General features: G+C 45.5%; 1 protein-coding gene across 3 annotated transcripts in view; it reads left to right on the top strand.

The window, feature by feature from the left end:
• The window catches only part of TBCD (tubulin folding cofactor D), a 2,437,462-nt gene that overhangs the window by 2,307,467 nt on the left and 113,789 nt on the right, over positions 1 to 16,206 (top strand). For 2 of the 3 annotated variants that reach the window (XM_078654702.1, XM_078654704.1), the window contains one exon: positions 2,660 to 2,769. In XM_078654702.1, coding sequence (XP_078510828.1) covers positions 2,660 to 2,769 — 110 coding nt within the window. Of the gene's footprint in view, positions 1 to 2,659; positions 2,774 to 16,206 lie in introns of those variants that run through there. The other variant, XM_078654703.1, reaches the window with a different exon arrangement.

Below are 16,206 nucleotides of genomic sequence, written 5' to 3'. Positions count from 1 at the left end.
TTCGGGCTGGACTGTTCCCATGAGGCACTGGGTCAGACTGATTTGCATATAGCCAAGTCTGAACTGGGGTGCCAGAGTGGACTAAAGAATGGTGATGGATCAAACCCAGATCTTTTGACTGGGTGTGAGCGTTTGATTGGTTCAGATGCTCCGTCCATCACCACCCCCTTTTGTACCCCCATGCACATTTTGTCACCCGCTGTTGGTTATAATATGCCAAAGTTACACACTTCCTTTTTTCTGTAGCCTGCTGTCAAGCATATTCTGCAACTTTGGGGCAATCTGAGCGAGGTTTAGTTCTGTTTTTCCGTCGGGTTTGGCGGTTTTGTTGTACTCTTGTCTCGCATTTCTGCTGGTGCAGTGCAGGGTATGTGCTCGTGTACATCACAAACACACAGCACAGAGAGTGGGTTCTGATTGGCCATGAACCATTCTCAGAGCTGAACTCCCTCGCGAAGCATAGACTGGTGGCTTGCATCACAGATAGCTGGACATGGGTTGATCCAGTTTTGTATTTGCATGTATATGTATGCAATCGTGATGCACACATGGATGCGTGTTTATATTTTATACTCATCCATGTACAATCTAAGCACACATTTACAAATGCAGAGCTATTGCGTGTACTAATATGAGTTTGGTCTTGAAATTGCATTTTTACGAATGTCCGTTTTTTACGGGATTATTTTGAAGTGATTTCTTGCATTTAAAAAAAAAACTTTTACTTACATTTTTGAATGTCACATTACACAGACCTGTATGGTTCAGCCATTTAACACTTTGTTGTACTTTGCAGTGTAACAGTGCACATCAAGTAGAAAAAATATCATAACATAACTATAAACATTTGTACCATGGTAGAGATACAATCAAGCACATTTTGTGTGGCAGAGTTCTTTCCATCAGACTCGAAGCTGCTCATCAGTGTCCATACAGTGGCAGTGATGGTCCTCCCAACTTGATGACTGCAGTCGTCTATGTAGAAACTGTGCATTGTATGGCTCGAAATTTTTTTTTGCCCGATCTTCTATATAACTTTTGTGGCACGTTTTAATAACCTCTGTTGCTAGAATTGATACTTGTCCTACAGCATGTTTTATCCATTCAGACACCTTAATTTAGTCAGTCAAAGGCCGGGCTGCTTAACTTCGCCGAGTTTCTCTTGGCCTCTGCAAAAATGTGGTAAAATTAACCTTTCTGCTTCAAACCATGCATGAAGGGGTGCAAAGCACCCCAGACTTACATTCAGCATATCTACACATTTGAATGGAAAGCTCAGTTCGTAGGTTTCCTTTAATGTTCATGGGCGGGATATTCTGACCACCTCACCAAAGAGATCTAAATCACAAACTCAAATAACCATAATTTCTTAGATACCCTTCATCTTAAGGGCACCCCAGAAATAGACCGAAGGCTGCCAAAGAGCGAGAGCTACATTTTGACTCTGTTGTGTCAAATATATGTAACGTGGATAGTTTATCATCTCCGAACTTCATTTTAACAGCAGTAACAAGGTGGTTTGTTTAAACAGTTAATTTATATTTTGTTGGCTACTTTCAACTGCAGGTGCTGACAGTATTTGTGCATTGTTAGTTTATTTTTATTTTTTTACCTTTTGGGGTTTTATTGCTTTTACACAGGCGGTTGATAAATGAGATTTCTAAATGTGATAGTTTTTGATAATTACAGCTTAAGTTAAATATTTCACACCATTCCATAAAAAATAGCTATTTATGTACATACATGCAAATACCTTGGTTTGATTTCAAATAATTAATATAGTGCAACATTTTTTAAAGATGCAGTGGTGTGCACGATTTATTATTCTAAAAACTCATGCAGTTGAAGATGGTTTACATGTTTTTCATTACGACATCTTAAACTTTAGTTGAATGTAAGCGGCATAATACGAAGGCACCACTTGATCATTCCATTACTTTTTATTAGGTTTTGCTGGCACATGTAACAATTGCTGGCATACTGACCACTAAATAGATTACATTACCAGCATCCTGCATTATTGCATTATCTTTTGCCTTCCAGAAAAGAGAACATAACTGCACTCCAGCTAACCCGCCCCCTCTATTCATAATCAAGATTTTTCTTGTCCTACATTTTTTTGTGTAATGCCAATAACTATTTTTTAAATTTCCTTCATTGGCAAGGCAAACCGGATCACTAGATAAAAGCACATGTTTAGATTTGTATACATTTTTTCCCCTATCAGTGAGTGTTTTCAATTTCTGTACAGCCTCAGCCATATTGTTTCCTCCCGCATTGGGCCTCTTACATTAATTAGGTTAAGTTTCCTTTTAGCTTTTCTATGTTTATTGCCACGATAGCTATCAGATCATTTCCCCACGATTTGTTCTGGTCATATTTCAGTTTTGATATATTGGTGGTTTGTGTTCATAATTGTGGTGCAGTAATTGTCCACTGGATTGTTTTCCTCAGAGATGTTTCTTTTTATGGCATTTTTAAAAAATAGCAGTTTTTTTCTTTCCTTTACCATTCAATTGTGTAACAGATTCCATTGGACAGTTTTGGAGGAGAATGCGCTCAGTATTATTTACTGTGTTTGTTTTAAATGCGTTGTGTGGAACCATGTTATAATTTTGTTTGAGCAGTAGATAAATGCCTATTTCCTTCTCTTTTGTAGGTCCGGAAGACCACAGCCAGCCAGGTATACGAAATGTTGCTAACCTACGATGATATTGTAGATGCAGAAATTCTAGATGAGGTTATGGCCGTCCTTAGTGATGCCGCTTGGTAAGTCTGCCCTTTCTTCCATTCCTTGTGTTTCTTGCAAAGTTTACACAAAAGGAGCTGTGCGTTTTGAGAACTTAAGTCGTCATACAATCCATGTTCTAATGTTTTCCGCAAAACTTTATCAGAAACTTCAGAAGAAGGTTTCACTTGTCAGTTTTTGCATAAAATAAATAAACTGCTAGGTTACTAGCCTGCGCACCCAAGGAAGCTTAAATTGGGAGATCACGTCCCTTACTCTAGGTTTGACCTGTTGCCATTTGGTAAGTCTTCTCGCTTTCGTAGCTGCCCATCAACAACTGATAACTATAAATTAGCTCTTTCAATAAGTGGTGCACACTGCAGTAATTATTAGCTAGTAAAAGATCTAGAATCCATGCATGTGTGGACATCATCATGTTAATGAAAGCGATATGGTCACTGGTGAAGTTGTTCCATTACCGGAGTCTGGTTTTGATACCTCTAAATAGAAGTTCAAAGAAAATGGACTTAACTTCGAAGTTAATTGAAAAAATAGAATAGCGTGGTGTTTGTAACCTTACGGATGCAATAAATTGGTGGTGTTTGATAGACATGAAGTCGAATGGAAGTTGTGTTGACCAAAATTGCAACTATTTTGGAAAATATGTTGTTGTCCTCATTGAGAACTTTGAAACCCCTGAAAGACGAGCACAATAGTGAATATTTAATTTTGAGGTACTGTATAAATATTAGTCCTGTTCTGCGTGTCTGGAGATTTTTTTCTCAGAAAATTGCTTAATTATTGTTTCTAATTCTAATAGATAGTATTTACATTTGATGGAGACCTGAAAGGAACAGCAAACCTCTATCTCTGCATTCTCTTTTACAATGTGGCATTGCTACCCCAGTCTGTTAAAAGAAGCCAGAGTTGGTTATATGCTTTGAAGCATCACAAGACTATAGTCGAGGGACAGTTGATGGCTTTTTTGAGCCTATGGTAGAGGAAACAATAAAAGAGGGGGTCTTGCAGATAATGTCAATAGGGTATTCAGTGTCATTTGTTTTGAAACCTCTTACTGTTTCTACATATCATTAACCATGTACCCTATTCACATCTTAATGAAATAAGCTGCAGAACTTTTAGTGAGTGGAACAAGTCCTTGTTTTCAGACACAGCATTTTTTGTAAATTTGATATGAGGATTGTCAACATGTTGCACAGCAACATAAATCCAAAATGGTACCCTTTCTTCATAGTCTTTTGGTACCGCAAAGTCCAGATTGGCTAGGGTCACAGGAAATTCTTGAGATTTACTGTAGGAGATGTCTACGAACAATTTGCAGTCCTTTGAGTGGGCTCGGCCTCCCAAATCCTTACTAAGATTCTAGCTATAGTGGTGGCTCATCTCAACTGAAAAGACATTCACCTTTACTCCTATTTGGATAACTGGTTTCTGAAGAACAGTTTTCTGGATATTCTGTGATGGAATCTCTTAAGCACATTCCCACTTTTCAGGCTACATTTTTTGTAAATTACAAAAAGTGTCACCTAATTCCAGCTCACGGAGCCAAGTTCAAAAGAGCTGCATTTCCTCCACAGGGGAGGTTTCTCAGTATTGCTTCAATGGTAGTGGAGTTCAGAAAGCATCCATCACAACTGCAAGGGCTTTACTAAGTTTGATGGCTTCTTGCAACTTTTTGCTCCCAGTGGAACCTCTTCAGATGCCGTGGCCTTAGATACCATTAGTACCAGATTCTTTCCTTGGAGAGCTCATCGAGGTGAGCTTTTCAGTGCTTTTTGGGATCTTCAGAAAATAAAGTTCCATATCAGTCTTTGTGATTTGATGGGTGTGAGGCTGAATGTCAAAGTCTTTATCCCATTCTGGGCAAGGAGATCAAGAATATTAATTTGCCATGTGTTGTGCATTTCCTTAACAAGCAAGAATGTGTAGGGTCTCACCCTCTGTGTCGAGATGCAATGGAGCTTTTGTTTTTGGGTGCTAGCAGTAAAGGAATTGGTCTTTCAGCACTTCATCTCGCTGGGGAGAACATGTAGTAGATAATTATTTATTCAGGGCTTTGTTGGTCAATCACAAATGGGAGATTCATCAAGAGGTGCAATTACTGGTGTATTGAAACTGGGGGTTCCCAGTGACAGATCTGCATACACCACCTTAAAACAGGAAATGCCCCTCCTATGTGCCATATAGTATGCTGTAAATGATCACTGAAAGGTGCTCTAATGATAGCCTGCGATTTCCCATTGCATTATGCTTTTCCTGAAGTAGCTTTTCTGCTGTAGGTGGTACAGAAAATTCAGTATTTGATAGAAACTTCTAGCCTCAGATTCCTTACCTTAGAATTATACCCAGGCATCAGACTGCTACTGGCAAATTATTTGTGAGCCGCACCCCTCAGCGCAGGTAGGTGGTTTCGATTAGGCTCCACGTGGCATCGTCCTCACTGGAAGTGACATATGAGGTGCTTATCTAGGTGCCGCACCGGGACATCAGTCAGCACAGATCTGGAGAGAGCTACTCCTTATAAATTTTTTGACTAAACTTTTTTCAACTTTTGTCTGAGTTTTTGCGATTTTTCTGCTGGTTTGGCAGAGATGTGACCCCGGAAGGCCGGCCTTAAGCACTTTGGCGCCTGTCAGCGACTGATGTCAATGACGGACCCGCACCGTGTATGCCTTTGGTGCCTCGAGTGCGACACGATCCGAAGGCCTGCTCCAATTGTCATGCCATGAACCAAGAGACCTTGAGGGAGCGATCGTGCAATGTCACAATGATCTCAAATTCGGCCGAGAGGAAGGTCCCAGGAGCGGTCACGGAGCCCGAAATCTTTATCGCCCTTGAAGTCGTGGGTCCACTCAGGTAAGTAAAACAAAAACAGGTAAGTCCCATTGGAAGATAAGCAAGAAGTTAAAGAGGTCTTCAACTTCACCTCATCCATGGGCTGACGAGACAAAGAGCGTCAGCTTTGGAGGCATTGCTCCGCGGTTGAGCCTGCGCCTAAGGCAGCTCTGTGCTTCCCAGAGTTTCACGGAGCCGGTGCAACCCCGGCTCAACTTCACGAGATTTTTGAGGCCATGTACCTTATCTTTGATCGGCCCACCAGCACACCTTCGTGCCCCAAGGTTTTGGGAGAGGCCCCTGCTAGATCCACACCATTGGCTATGGCCCCAGTGGGGTCCCTTGGATCAGCAGATGGAACAAGACTGGTGCCAGTCATACCATCTCGACCTTCTCTGATACCTCTCCCGATGCTCCAGGCGCGCCATCCACCTTCTTATCCCCGACTCCGAGCCGGAACCGGATGAGTGACAGAGAATGAAGCCATGCCTTTCAGGCTGGAGTCCAAGCCCTATTCCTATGAGCTAGGACTCAGGGAGGACTGGGAGGGGTCGCTGGACCCTGTAAAAAATACCAGCCCTTTGACCCTAATGTGGACTGGTGTGAGGATTAGGCAGAAGCCAGCAGACTGGACACTTCCCCAGATACTGGCATGGACACTTCTCTAGATACTGGCATGCTTTCTCCCCATACCGTGACTATGGAGGAGAGAGTGTCCTTCGCATGGTACAATTATAAAGGTGTGGGGAGTAGTATGGTATTTACCACAGCAAACAAGGTAATACATCTTAACATGAATTATCATTTATTCTTCTTGTTTGGTAAAAGATAATCTTGTAACACAAATTCCATGAGATCATATTGCAAAAAAGTAATAATATACAATGTGTCACAATGGTTCACAAAATCTCCGGCTTCATGCTGACTTTAAACAGCATAAATTCTTGTGTCATGTAGTTCCTACTAATCCGTAGAATCTGCGCATTGTTTGAACAACATAAACTAAGAGTTTGGTGCCTAGACTGATTCCGGACACCCCGGCATGATATGTTGGCATATAGACCAGCTAGCTCACAGTGCCACTGTAAGCCCCCCTAACCTACCAGGGAGCGAACAGTTTCTGGCAACCACTGAACATGACAACCCTGATTCCTCAGGGATTGTGCAAACAGTACAGAACCATTCGCTCAGACACTTGTGCTCACTTATTCTCAGGGAAATATACAAAATACACAGTATCACGGTTGGGAATGGTTTTCTTGCATAAAATACATGTGATGCAATGATTAGGAGACAGAAATAAATAAAGGAGATTATAAGCACCAAAAGGGTAAAAAGTAGATACATTTCTACCATGGTGCTGAAGCAATGAATATATGCAGGCATAAATGTAATATGATAATCTAAAATACTCCTACCATGTGGATGCTACTCTAAGTGTATCTAGAGTGTGTGTAGGTGTAGAGCCAAGAATCCCCCCTAGGGATGATCCAACCCCATCACCTGATGGGAGAGAGTGAAGGACCCGCCACCTTGGACTCGAGTAGGACACCCCTCACAGTGATTTCTCAGCATGCTGGGACCTTCGGTGTCAGCAGAAGTGCCTCCTCTACTAAACTATTGGGATGCCTATTATTTATAATAAAAAGTAGCCTTTGTGATGTGCGCTCTACATTATTGATGTTATGGATATCTGGATGGCGTTGTTGCCTCGTGGATGAAGATGGGACGACTTTTGTGCCTAGTGAGTAGAGTGGCCTAGTACATGATGTTCAAGGCATCTGGATAATGTTGTGTGAAGCTGGGTGTGAAAACAAAATAGTTTCAAAGAAACTAATTCAACATTGTCATGCATGCAAATATGTGCAAAAGGTCACAGCTGAAATTTTATTTTCTAGCATATTTTAAGGAATAAGCTGCCTCGCTACACGGGCCTAACTCAGGAATTTAACACTTGCTATTCATAGTTCATAAGAAAACATCGCATGTACAGCGCTACTGCATTCATTATTAATAAAGAGCAATTGGAAGGTTAACTGTGTCATCCCCAATAAGATTTCTGATGATCTCTCCACATCACTGGCTACGGTTCACCCCACGCAAACATTGTAACATCTGGTCATATCCACATCTCGCCACTCAACACCATGTTGCTGCGACTGATGAAAAAATATTCGTCCCTGGTTCAGGAATCAAGAATTACTATTTTTGAACACTTGGCATACCTTTAATCCTGACTGGGGTCTTTAGAATTTTGAGTGATTTTGAGCAGATTCATAGCGACATGGTGTTGGTGGGCTGTTCTTTTGAACTATAAATAACAATAATGTATGCTAAATGATTCTCTTTTACCAAACAAAAAGAATAAATGCTATATTACCTTGTTGGTTGTGTTAATTTATCATACTACTTTATAATTGTGTTATTAATTTTTCAGATCAGAGGGGAAACTGGTCTAGTGGGTACAGTGCACAGTGCCAGGTGTTCAGTGATCGCCAAATTTGACAAGTCCTTGACTATGGTTGTGAGGAGGGTGGGCGAGCTTCAGGACCTTAACCTGCCCTGTGTGGCAGTCAAGACTAATGTCTTGATGCAGGTGCTTCAAATGGGAGTGTCCCCTACAGAACAGCTTCTCTTCTTTGATGAAGCCCTTCCATGTCTGTACTCGCCCAGCCACTATGGCGCACAAGCTTAAAAGCCTCTGCATGGGTTGGACACCCAGCTGTTAGGCCAGCACCACCCCCCTCCTGACCCACCAGGCAGCTATAGCCTCCAAGCCCTTATAGTCTTCTCCCTTATCATCATGGGCACCCAGTGGGTGGGAGGATCCGCCATCACCTGCACCACTGGCAGTCTACACATCAGGCAGTGGATTTTGCAGATTCTCCAGAGGGGCTACTCCCTCCCCTTTAAGACTACACCCCACATATGCCACCTGCTTGTGACAGGCTGACGGAGGACCATCTTTCTCTGCTCTGTCAGGAAGTGGTGTCTCTCTTGGCCAAGAGAGACATAGAGTGGGTGCCAATGCCAGAAGTAGGTTACGGTTGCTATTACCGCTACTTTCTGGTGCCCTAGAAGGATGGAGGCCTTAGTCCTATCCTAGACCTGCGCACTCTCAGATTCTTCCTTAACAAAAAGTTCAAAATGCTCACACTTGCTCTGGTCTTGTCCGCCCTGGACCAAGGAGCCTGGATGGTAGCATTGGACTTGCAGGACGCATATTTCCACATTCCCGTCCTGCCTGCCGTTCACGGTGGGCCACGAACACTTTCAATTCTTTGTGCTCCCATTTGGCCTCGCCAGTGCCCCGCAGGTGTTTACCAACGTGATTGCGGTGGTTGCAGCTCATCTGCATAGGTCGGGGTGCCAGTCTTCCCCTAACTCGATGACTGGTTGTTGAAGGTGGCTACACCCAGGCTGTTGTCTACCACCACCAGAAAACGGCAGACCTCTTGCATTCGCTGGGGTTCTTTAGCAAAGTGGCAATGTCACACCAGACTCCATCTCCGATGCAGAGCTGTTCTGGACAGAGTGCAGTTTCAGGCCTTTCCTTCCGAGTGGCGAGTCCAGGATATTCAGGCTATGACACCGATGTTCGAGCCTCTATCCTGGATTTCAGTGAGTTTGACTCTCAGGCTGCTGAGCCTCATGGCCTCCTGTTTGTGATATATGCCCTCTGACTTATGCAGCCTCTGCAGTGGGACCTGAAGTTCCAGTGGGCACAGCATCAGGGAAATCTCTCCGACATGGTCCAGATCTTGGAGGCAACTGTACAAGATCTGCAGTGGTGGTTAATGAACCACGATTGGGTCAGTTGCAGACCCTCTCTCTTCCCCAACCAGATCTGACAGTAGCGACACATGTGTAACTCCTGAACTGAGGTGGGGGAGCGCATCTGGGAGAGGTGGAGATCAAAGGCCTCTGGTATCCGGCAAAATTCTGATTCCACATCAACCTTCTTCAGCTCTGAGCGATTCGGCTTGCATTAAAAAACTTTCTACCCTCCATTAAGGGAAGGCTAGTGCAGGTGCTCGTGGACAACACCACCACCATTTTGTACTACAACAAGCAGGGAGGACCCTTTGTCAGGACGCCCTGCGTCTCTCGACATGGCTGGAACAGTGCAGCATTTCCCTGGTGGTTCAACACCTGGCGGGCATGCTGAATGCCAGGGCAGACAAACTCAGGCAAAGATGCATAAAGGATCATGAATGGCATCTCCGTCCAGAGGTGGTGCAAGGACTCTCTCAGCAGTGGGGGTAGCCTTGGTTCCCCACTGCCAAGTGCGCGCAGTGTCAGCAGTTCTGCACGCTGGAGTTTCCTAGGCCGCTTTCGTTCAGAGATGCTTTTTGTCTCGAGTGGAGCACCAGCCTCCTGTTCACCTTTCTCCCCATACCAGTCCTGCCCAGAGTTCCAGAATATCCAGTAGCTCCATACTGGGCTTGGAGGGTTTGATATTCGAGCTGTTGAGCATTGCCATCGGTCTTGCAATCAAGCTGCTCCTTTGGGAGAATTTTCTGTCACAACAGCAGGGGACTGTCCTCCACTCTAATCTGTCAACACGCTGCCCTCTTGTGTTGAGATTGAGTGGCGACAGTTGACAGCCTTCGTCCTTCCATCCGAAGTCTGAGATATTATTCTGGCAGCCAGGCGTACCTCCACCAAGATGGTATACGCCTGTTTTTGGGGCAGTTTGTGGTATGGTGTGCAGAAAAGCAGGTTGACCCCCTTTCTGCTCTTCTTTCTCAGGTTCTCCCCTCATTATTCTTTCCCTTGCTCAGCTGGGCTCTACTCTGGATACCTTAAAGGGTTATCTTTCTGCTATTTCAGCCTTTCTGCGGTTGCTTGACAAGCCATCCCTCTTCAAATCCCTCAAGTTATTTAATGTCTTTTCTGGTAGAGAATCTAACTAGTTGCAAATTCCTTACCGACTCACCCATCCTCCCCACTCTGCAAACAGATTCTAGGGCCAAGGCTTTCCCATTTCAGGGTCCTCATTTTCCACACCAGTGGCCAATGTTCTTCGTTGTTCCATGCTCCTGGCAAGTAAAGTTGCGGAAAGTAACTGACGACAACCCGCTGGAGTGGCGCCTATATAGGCACCGCTCACGTCACTTCTGGCGCAGATGGCGCAACACAGAGTGGATTAGTGCCACCTACCGGCATGCAGGGGTACTGCTCATGAAAATTTTTCTGGATCCAGTCTGACACCTGGGGATAATTCTAAGGCAAGGAATATGCAGATAAATAGAGTCTCTACCCAATAAACATTACCAAAGATATGTAACTGGGCCTTTATTATGCTCAGGTGATCTTAGTGGCTCCCAATTTGGCTTTCTTTTAATGAAGATCTTTTGTTTCAAGTGGAGAAATTCTTCACCTCAAACTTGAGAATTTAGAACTTCATGTTTGAAATTTAAGGAATAAACTTTGATTTGCCACAAGTTGTTCAAGAAGTAGTTCTCTCCTTTAGGCCCCTTCTACAAGCTGTGTATATTGTAGTAGTAGGCGTTCATTAGTTTCATCTTGGTGCAGAGAGGGCTCAAGATCCTCTTAAGGTGGATATATTTATGTATTACGAGTTCTTATTTTTGTGTTCTTTTTAGCTGAAAAAGTTTAGAGTGTCAACACAGTGTATTGCAGCTGTTTCAGCATGTTTTTCTCTTGATGTGGGTTCATTGTTTAAAGCCCTTCTTGTGGTCTGTTTTCTTTGAAGATTATATAAAGAATATTGTCCAGTTCCTATCGTTGTTCTGGATTGGGATCTGAATTTGGCTTGACAATTTTGAATAGGAGATAGGCTGGTGTTCGATTTCTCTCAATCCTTGACCTAAGGCTTTACCTCAGAGTTTGAAAGTCACTGGGCTATCTTCTGCATAACTTGGGCTGGTTCCTGTAAGAAGTGTGTGGAGGGCAACCAGGACCATTCATGTACTACTGCCTAAACTCAGTCTCTTCATTCTTGCCATCTCAGATATTTGTTGTGAAAGACCACATTCTATCTGCAATCACTTATGATAGGTGGGATTAGTGTGTTGCAGGAATTAAGTATGCCTGCTCCTTTTATGAATTTCTCTAAGGAGAAAGAAGTTTTGATAGTTAGGATGTGACCTAGAGGCTAGGGCGGTCAACCTCAAATCTGGGGAACCGTATTCAAGTCTCAGCAACGATGCTCAACATCCTGTGCCTAACAAATATGAACGTGCCCTCTGATACCTGAAACCTTTGGGTCAAGTTTGCGCTATATAAAACTCAGGAAAAAAAGCCTTCTTTCTGATGAATAACTCTAACCACTGATTCCTCACTTTAAGGATGCCCTCAGGTGCCTTAGTAGAGCTGGAGATTTTCTCAGCAATGCCCTTGTGCACTGGTAAGTGATATTGTGCGGCTCAGCATTGGATCCTTTGGGGCCACAATATAACCACCTCCTCTGCGCATCAACATCAGTTTCTTTCTATCTGAAAGAGATAGTTAGTTGTAGATTCCTTATCTTAGAATTTCCCCCAGGCGTCTGACACGATCCAGATAATTATTTGTCAACAGTACCCCTGCATCTCGGAAGGTGGCGTCAATCGACTGCGTGTCCGGCGTCGTGGTCACCGGGATGACGTTGCAGTGCCTACTTAGACGCCGCCCCTGCGCACTGACATCAGTTCTTTCTTTTTCCGTGCCAGCCTAGCGCAGATCCGTTGAGCCACTTTTTGACTAACTTTTTTTTAACATTTTGTTGACTTCTTTTTTGAGTCTTCGACTCCTGGTGCGCGAGGGATGACCTAACGCCGGACCGGGTTTAAGCCTTGCGACTCATGTCACAAACTGATGTCTGTGACGGATCTGCACCTTGTGTGTCTATGGTGTCTGGAGCGCGACTACGACCCAAAGTTGTGCTCTGACTGTCGGGCCATGAATCCAAAGTCTTTGTAGGAGTGGTCCCGAAAGTTATTTGAGGCCCTGTGGTCGGCTCCCCGTCGCTTCCGGTCTTGTATGAGAGGAAAGTCTTGAGACCGCTCGTGAAGCCCCCACAACGGTCTTCGGGTAAGTCAAAGAAGAAGAAGGTGAAGAAGCACCGGCGCTCTTCGCCTTCTCTCCGTCGGTCAGCTGACTCCCTCGGCACTGTCCCCATCGTCACTCCTGAGATGGACCCAGAGCCGGACCGACGTCAGTCGATGTTGGATCAGATGCCTGAGGGTACTTTAGTTCCCCTGGTCTTCCCTGGTGTTCCCTACCACCCAGAAGGTGGTGATGAGGACTGGGAGGGGTCGCTGGACCCTTTAGCAGACCATCTGGAGGAACCAGACTAGAGATAGGACCTGAGTGATGTCAGTGGTCTGAACACTTCTCCAGACCTTTGCATGCTTTCTCCCCCTACCATTGCTACGGAGGAGAGAGCGTCCTACGCTGTGGTGGTGCGAAGGGCGGCCAGGTCTTGGGTCTTGACAGTGGCAGTCAGGACTAACCTCCTGAAAGAGGTGCTTCAGCCGGCAGCATCCTCCTCTGAACCCCTTCTGCTCTTAAACGAAGCCCTCATGCTCTTCTGGGCACCTGGTCCAAACCCCGCACAGGGGCTCCTGTGGAAAGGACGATTGCCTGCTGCCATCAACCAGCCCCGGGCGACTCAGTTTTCCTCACCCAACACCCTTCCCCTGAGAGCTTGGTGTTCCAAGCCTCTTCTTCCAAGGGCACATTCCCTTCTGCTCCTCCAGATAGAGAATCCAAGAAGCTGGATCACCTTGGGAAGTGCATGTTATCTTACTCCAGCTTGGCACTGCAGTCCATGAATACCACGTGCCTCTTGGGCCGATACTCCCAAACCATCTGGAATACGATTGCGCAGGTGCTACCTCAGTTCCTAGAGGAGGCCCGGGCCGTTCTCTCCTAGGCAGTGGCGGATGGGAGAGATACAACCAAATTCGCAATCATATGTGCACTGGATACCACCGACTTACTGGGCAGAACAATTGCCACGCTGGTAGCCCCTAGGCGCTACCCCTGGTTGAGAACATCTGGCTTTTCGGGGGATGTCCAGTCAACTTTGCTGGACATGCCCTTTGATGGCTGTCGTCTATTTGGCGACAAAGCAGACTCGATGCTGGAGCGCTTTAAAGATTCTTTAAAGAGGCCTCATGGCCTCCTGCATCCTGCTGGAGGATCATGACAGATGGCATATGGGGACTCTGCAGTTGGAGCTGAAGTTCCAGTGGGCGCAGTATCATGTCCGGATCTCAAAGGGAACAGCACAACAAATGCAGTGGTAGTTAACGAACCAAGCTTGGGTCTGCAGCACATCCCTTCCCCAACCAGACCTAACAGTGGTGACAGATGCGTTACTCCTGGGATCGGGCGGCCATCTGGGAGAGGTGGAGATCAGGGGCATCTAGTCTCCGGCAGAGTCCGAGCTTCATATCAAACCTGTTGGAGCTTCAGCCGATCTGCCTGGCACTAAAAGCATTCCTTTCCACTCTCAAAGGGAATGTGGTGCAGGTGTTCACAGACAACACCACCAACATGTGGTACTGTAACAAACAGGGCAGGTGGGGTCGTGGATCCTATATCAAGAGGCTCTTCGCCTCTGGACATGGCTGGAACATCAGGGCATGACCCTGGTGGTTCAACACTTGGCAGGTTCCCTGAACACAAGGACAGACAAACTCAGCCCTGGGTGCCTGGTAGATCATGAATAGCATCTTTACTCTGAGGTGGTGCAAGGTCTCTTTCAGTGGTGGGGAGAGCCCTGGTTTGATCTGTTCACCACTGAAGAGAACGTGCATTGTCAGCAGTTATGCACTTTGAAGTTTCCAAAGCGGTGTGCACTCTGCAGCGCTTTTCGTCGCGATTGGAGTTGTGGCCTTCTGTATGCCTTTCCGCCTGTACCACTTCTGGCCCGAGTGCTGAAGAGAATCAAGCGGGACCGGGCCCATGTTATTCTTGGCACGAAGAGTCTGGCAACTCAAGTTCCTGAGCATGGCCTTCGATCATCCATTCAGACTGCCCCTTCAGGCGAATATTCTGTCACAGCAACAGGGGACAGTTCTTCACCCGAACCTGTCCAGCCTCCTTGCATGGAAATTTAGCGGCGACAGTTGACCGCTTTTGACCTTCCACCCCAAGTCTGTAATGGCATCTTGGCAGCAGGATTCCCTTCACTAAAACAGTATATGTCTGTAGATGGAGCAAATTTGTGGCATGGTGCACAGCAAAGGCTGTAGATCCCCTCTCTGTACCTCTTTCAGAGGTTTTCTTGTATATACTTTCTTTGGCCCAGCAGGACTCTGCTCTGGGCTGTCTTAAAAGCTATCTTGCAGCGATCTCTGCTTTCTTTCGACTGCCAGATCAGCCCTCTTTATTCATGTCCCCTATTGTAAATAGATTCTCTAAGGGCATTACTCATCTCTTTCCTCCATCTCCTTTCATAGTGTTCCAGTGGGACTTGAATCTTGTTCTAACCTATCTTATGTGTTCTCCCTTCAAGCCCCTTCACAACTGTCCTCTCAGGCTCCTCACTCTGAAAACTTTCTTCCTCGTTGCCATCACCTCTGCTCGCAGGGTGAGTGAACTTCAGGCTCTATCTTCTAAGCCCCCTTTCTTGTCTCTTGTCTGTGCATCCGGACAAAGTGGTGCTTATGACGAGGCTCTTGTTCCTTCGTAGAGTGGTTAACCCATTTCACATAAGACAAACAATCACTTTGCCCACCTTTTTCTCACTTCTGCACCCTTCCAGGGAGGAGGAGCAACTCCACCATCTGGACCCTAAGCGTGCGCTGTCCTCCTACCTTGACCGCACAAAAGATTTCCGGGTGGATAATAAACTCTTCATTGGTTATGTAGGTGCCAAGAAAGGTCGGGCTGTTCAAAGGCGTTCCATCTCTCGATGAGTTGTTCTTTGTATTAAAGTCTATTACGCTTTAGTGAAGAAGGAATCTCCAGTGGAGCTGCGTTCTCATTCCACTAGGGCTACGTCAGCATGCAGGGGCGGCATCTAAGTAGGCACTGCGACGTTATCCCGGCGGTCACAAAGCTGATGACGGACATGGAGTTGACCGACGCCACCTTCTGACGCGCAGGGGCACTGCTGAGAAAAAATTATCCGGTTCCAGTCTGGCACCTGGCAGAAATTCTAAGATAAGGAATCAACAACTAACCTATGTCTCTTACAGATACATTGTTATCGAAGAGAAGTAACTTGTTCTTCCACGCCTTTCGACATGGTCCTGTGCTCACTTTCTTTCTTCTGATAGTTCACAAACGTTTATCTATGTTTACGCCAAAGACTACAGAGGTTAAACCCTACAAGCATTACTGTAAACCGATCTCTATAACGGACCCCCACAAGTTGTGTAACTGGTGTCTGGGCTCCTTGCATAACTGGAAGTCATGTGACATCTGCATTTGCATAAATCTGAAAGTCATCCGGGACAGTGTGCCGAACTTTATGTCCAAGCATCATAGAAATTTGTGTCGATCCAGAGGCCGATCACGAAAGAAATCGTCATCCTACTCGAAATCCTCAGGTAAGCCAAAATCCAAAAAGAAACACAAGTAGTCAAAACAAAGCCAGGTCTGCGGGGTGCTCCTCGGTCCCAGTCCACCACCTCCCTCTTATCCTCCCCCCACCATCTGCA

Source organism: Lissotriton helveticus, chromosome 7 (assembly GCF_964261635.1).
Source record: "Lissotriton helveticus chromosome 7, aLisHel1.1, whole genome shotgun sequence".
Lineage (NCBI taxonomy): Eukaryota > Metazoa > Chordata > Amphibia > Caudata > Salamandridae > Lissotriton > Lissotriton helveticus.
Note: the sequence above shows the minus strand (reverse complement) of the source record. Positions and strands in the feature narration are given on the sequence as shown.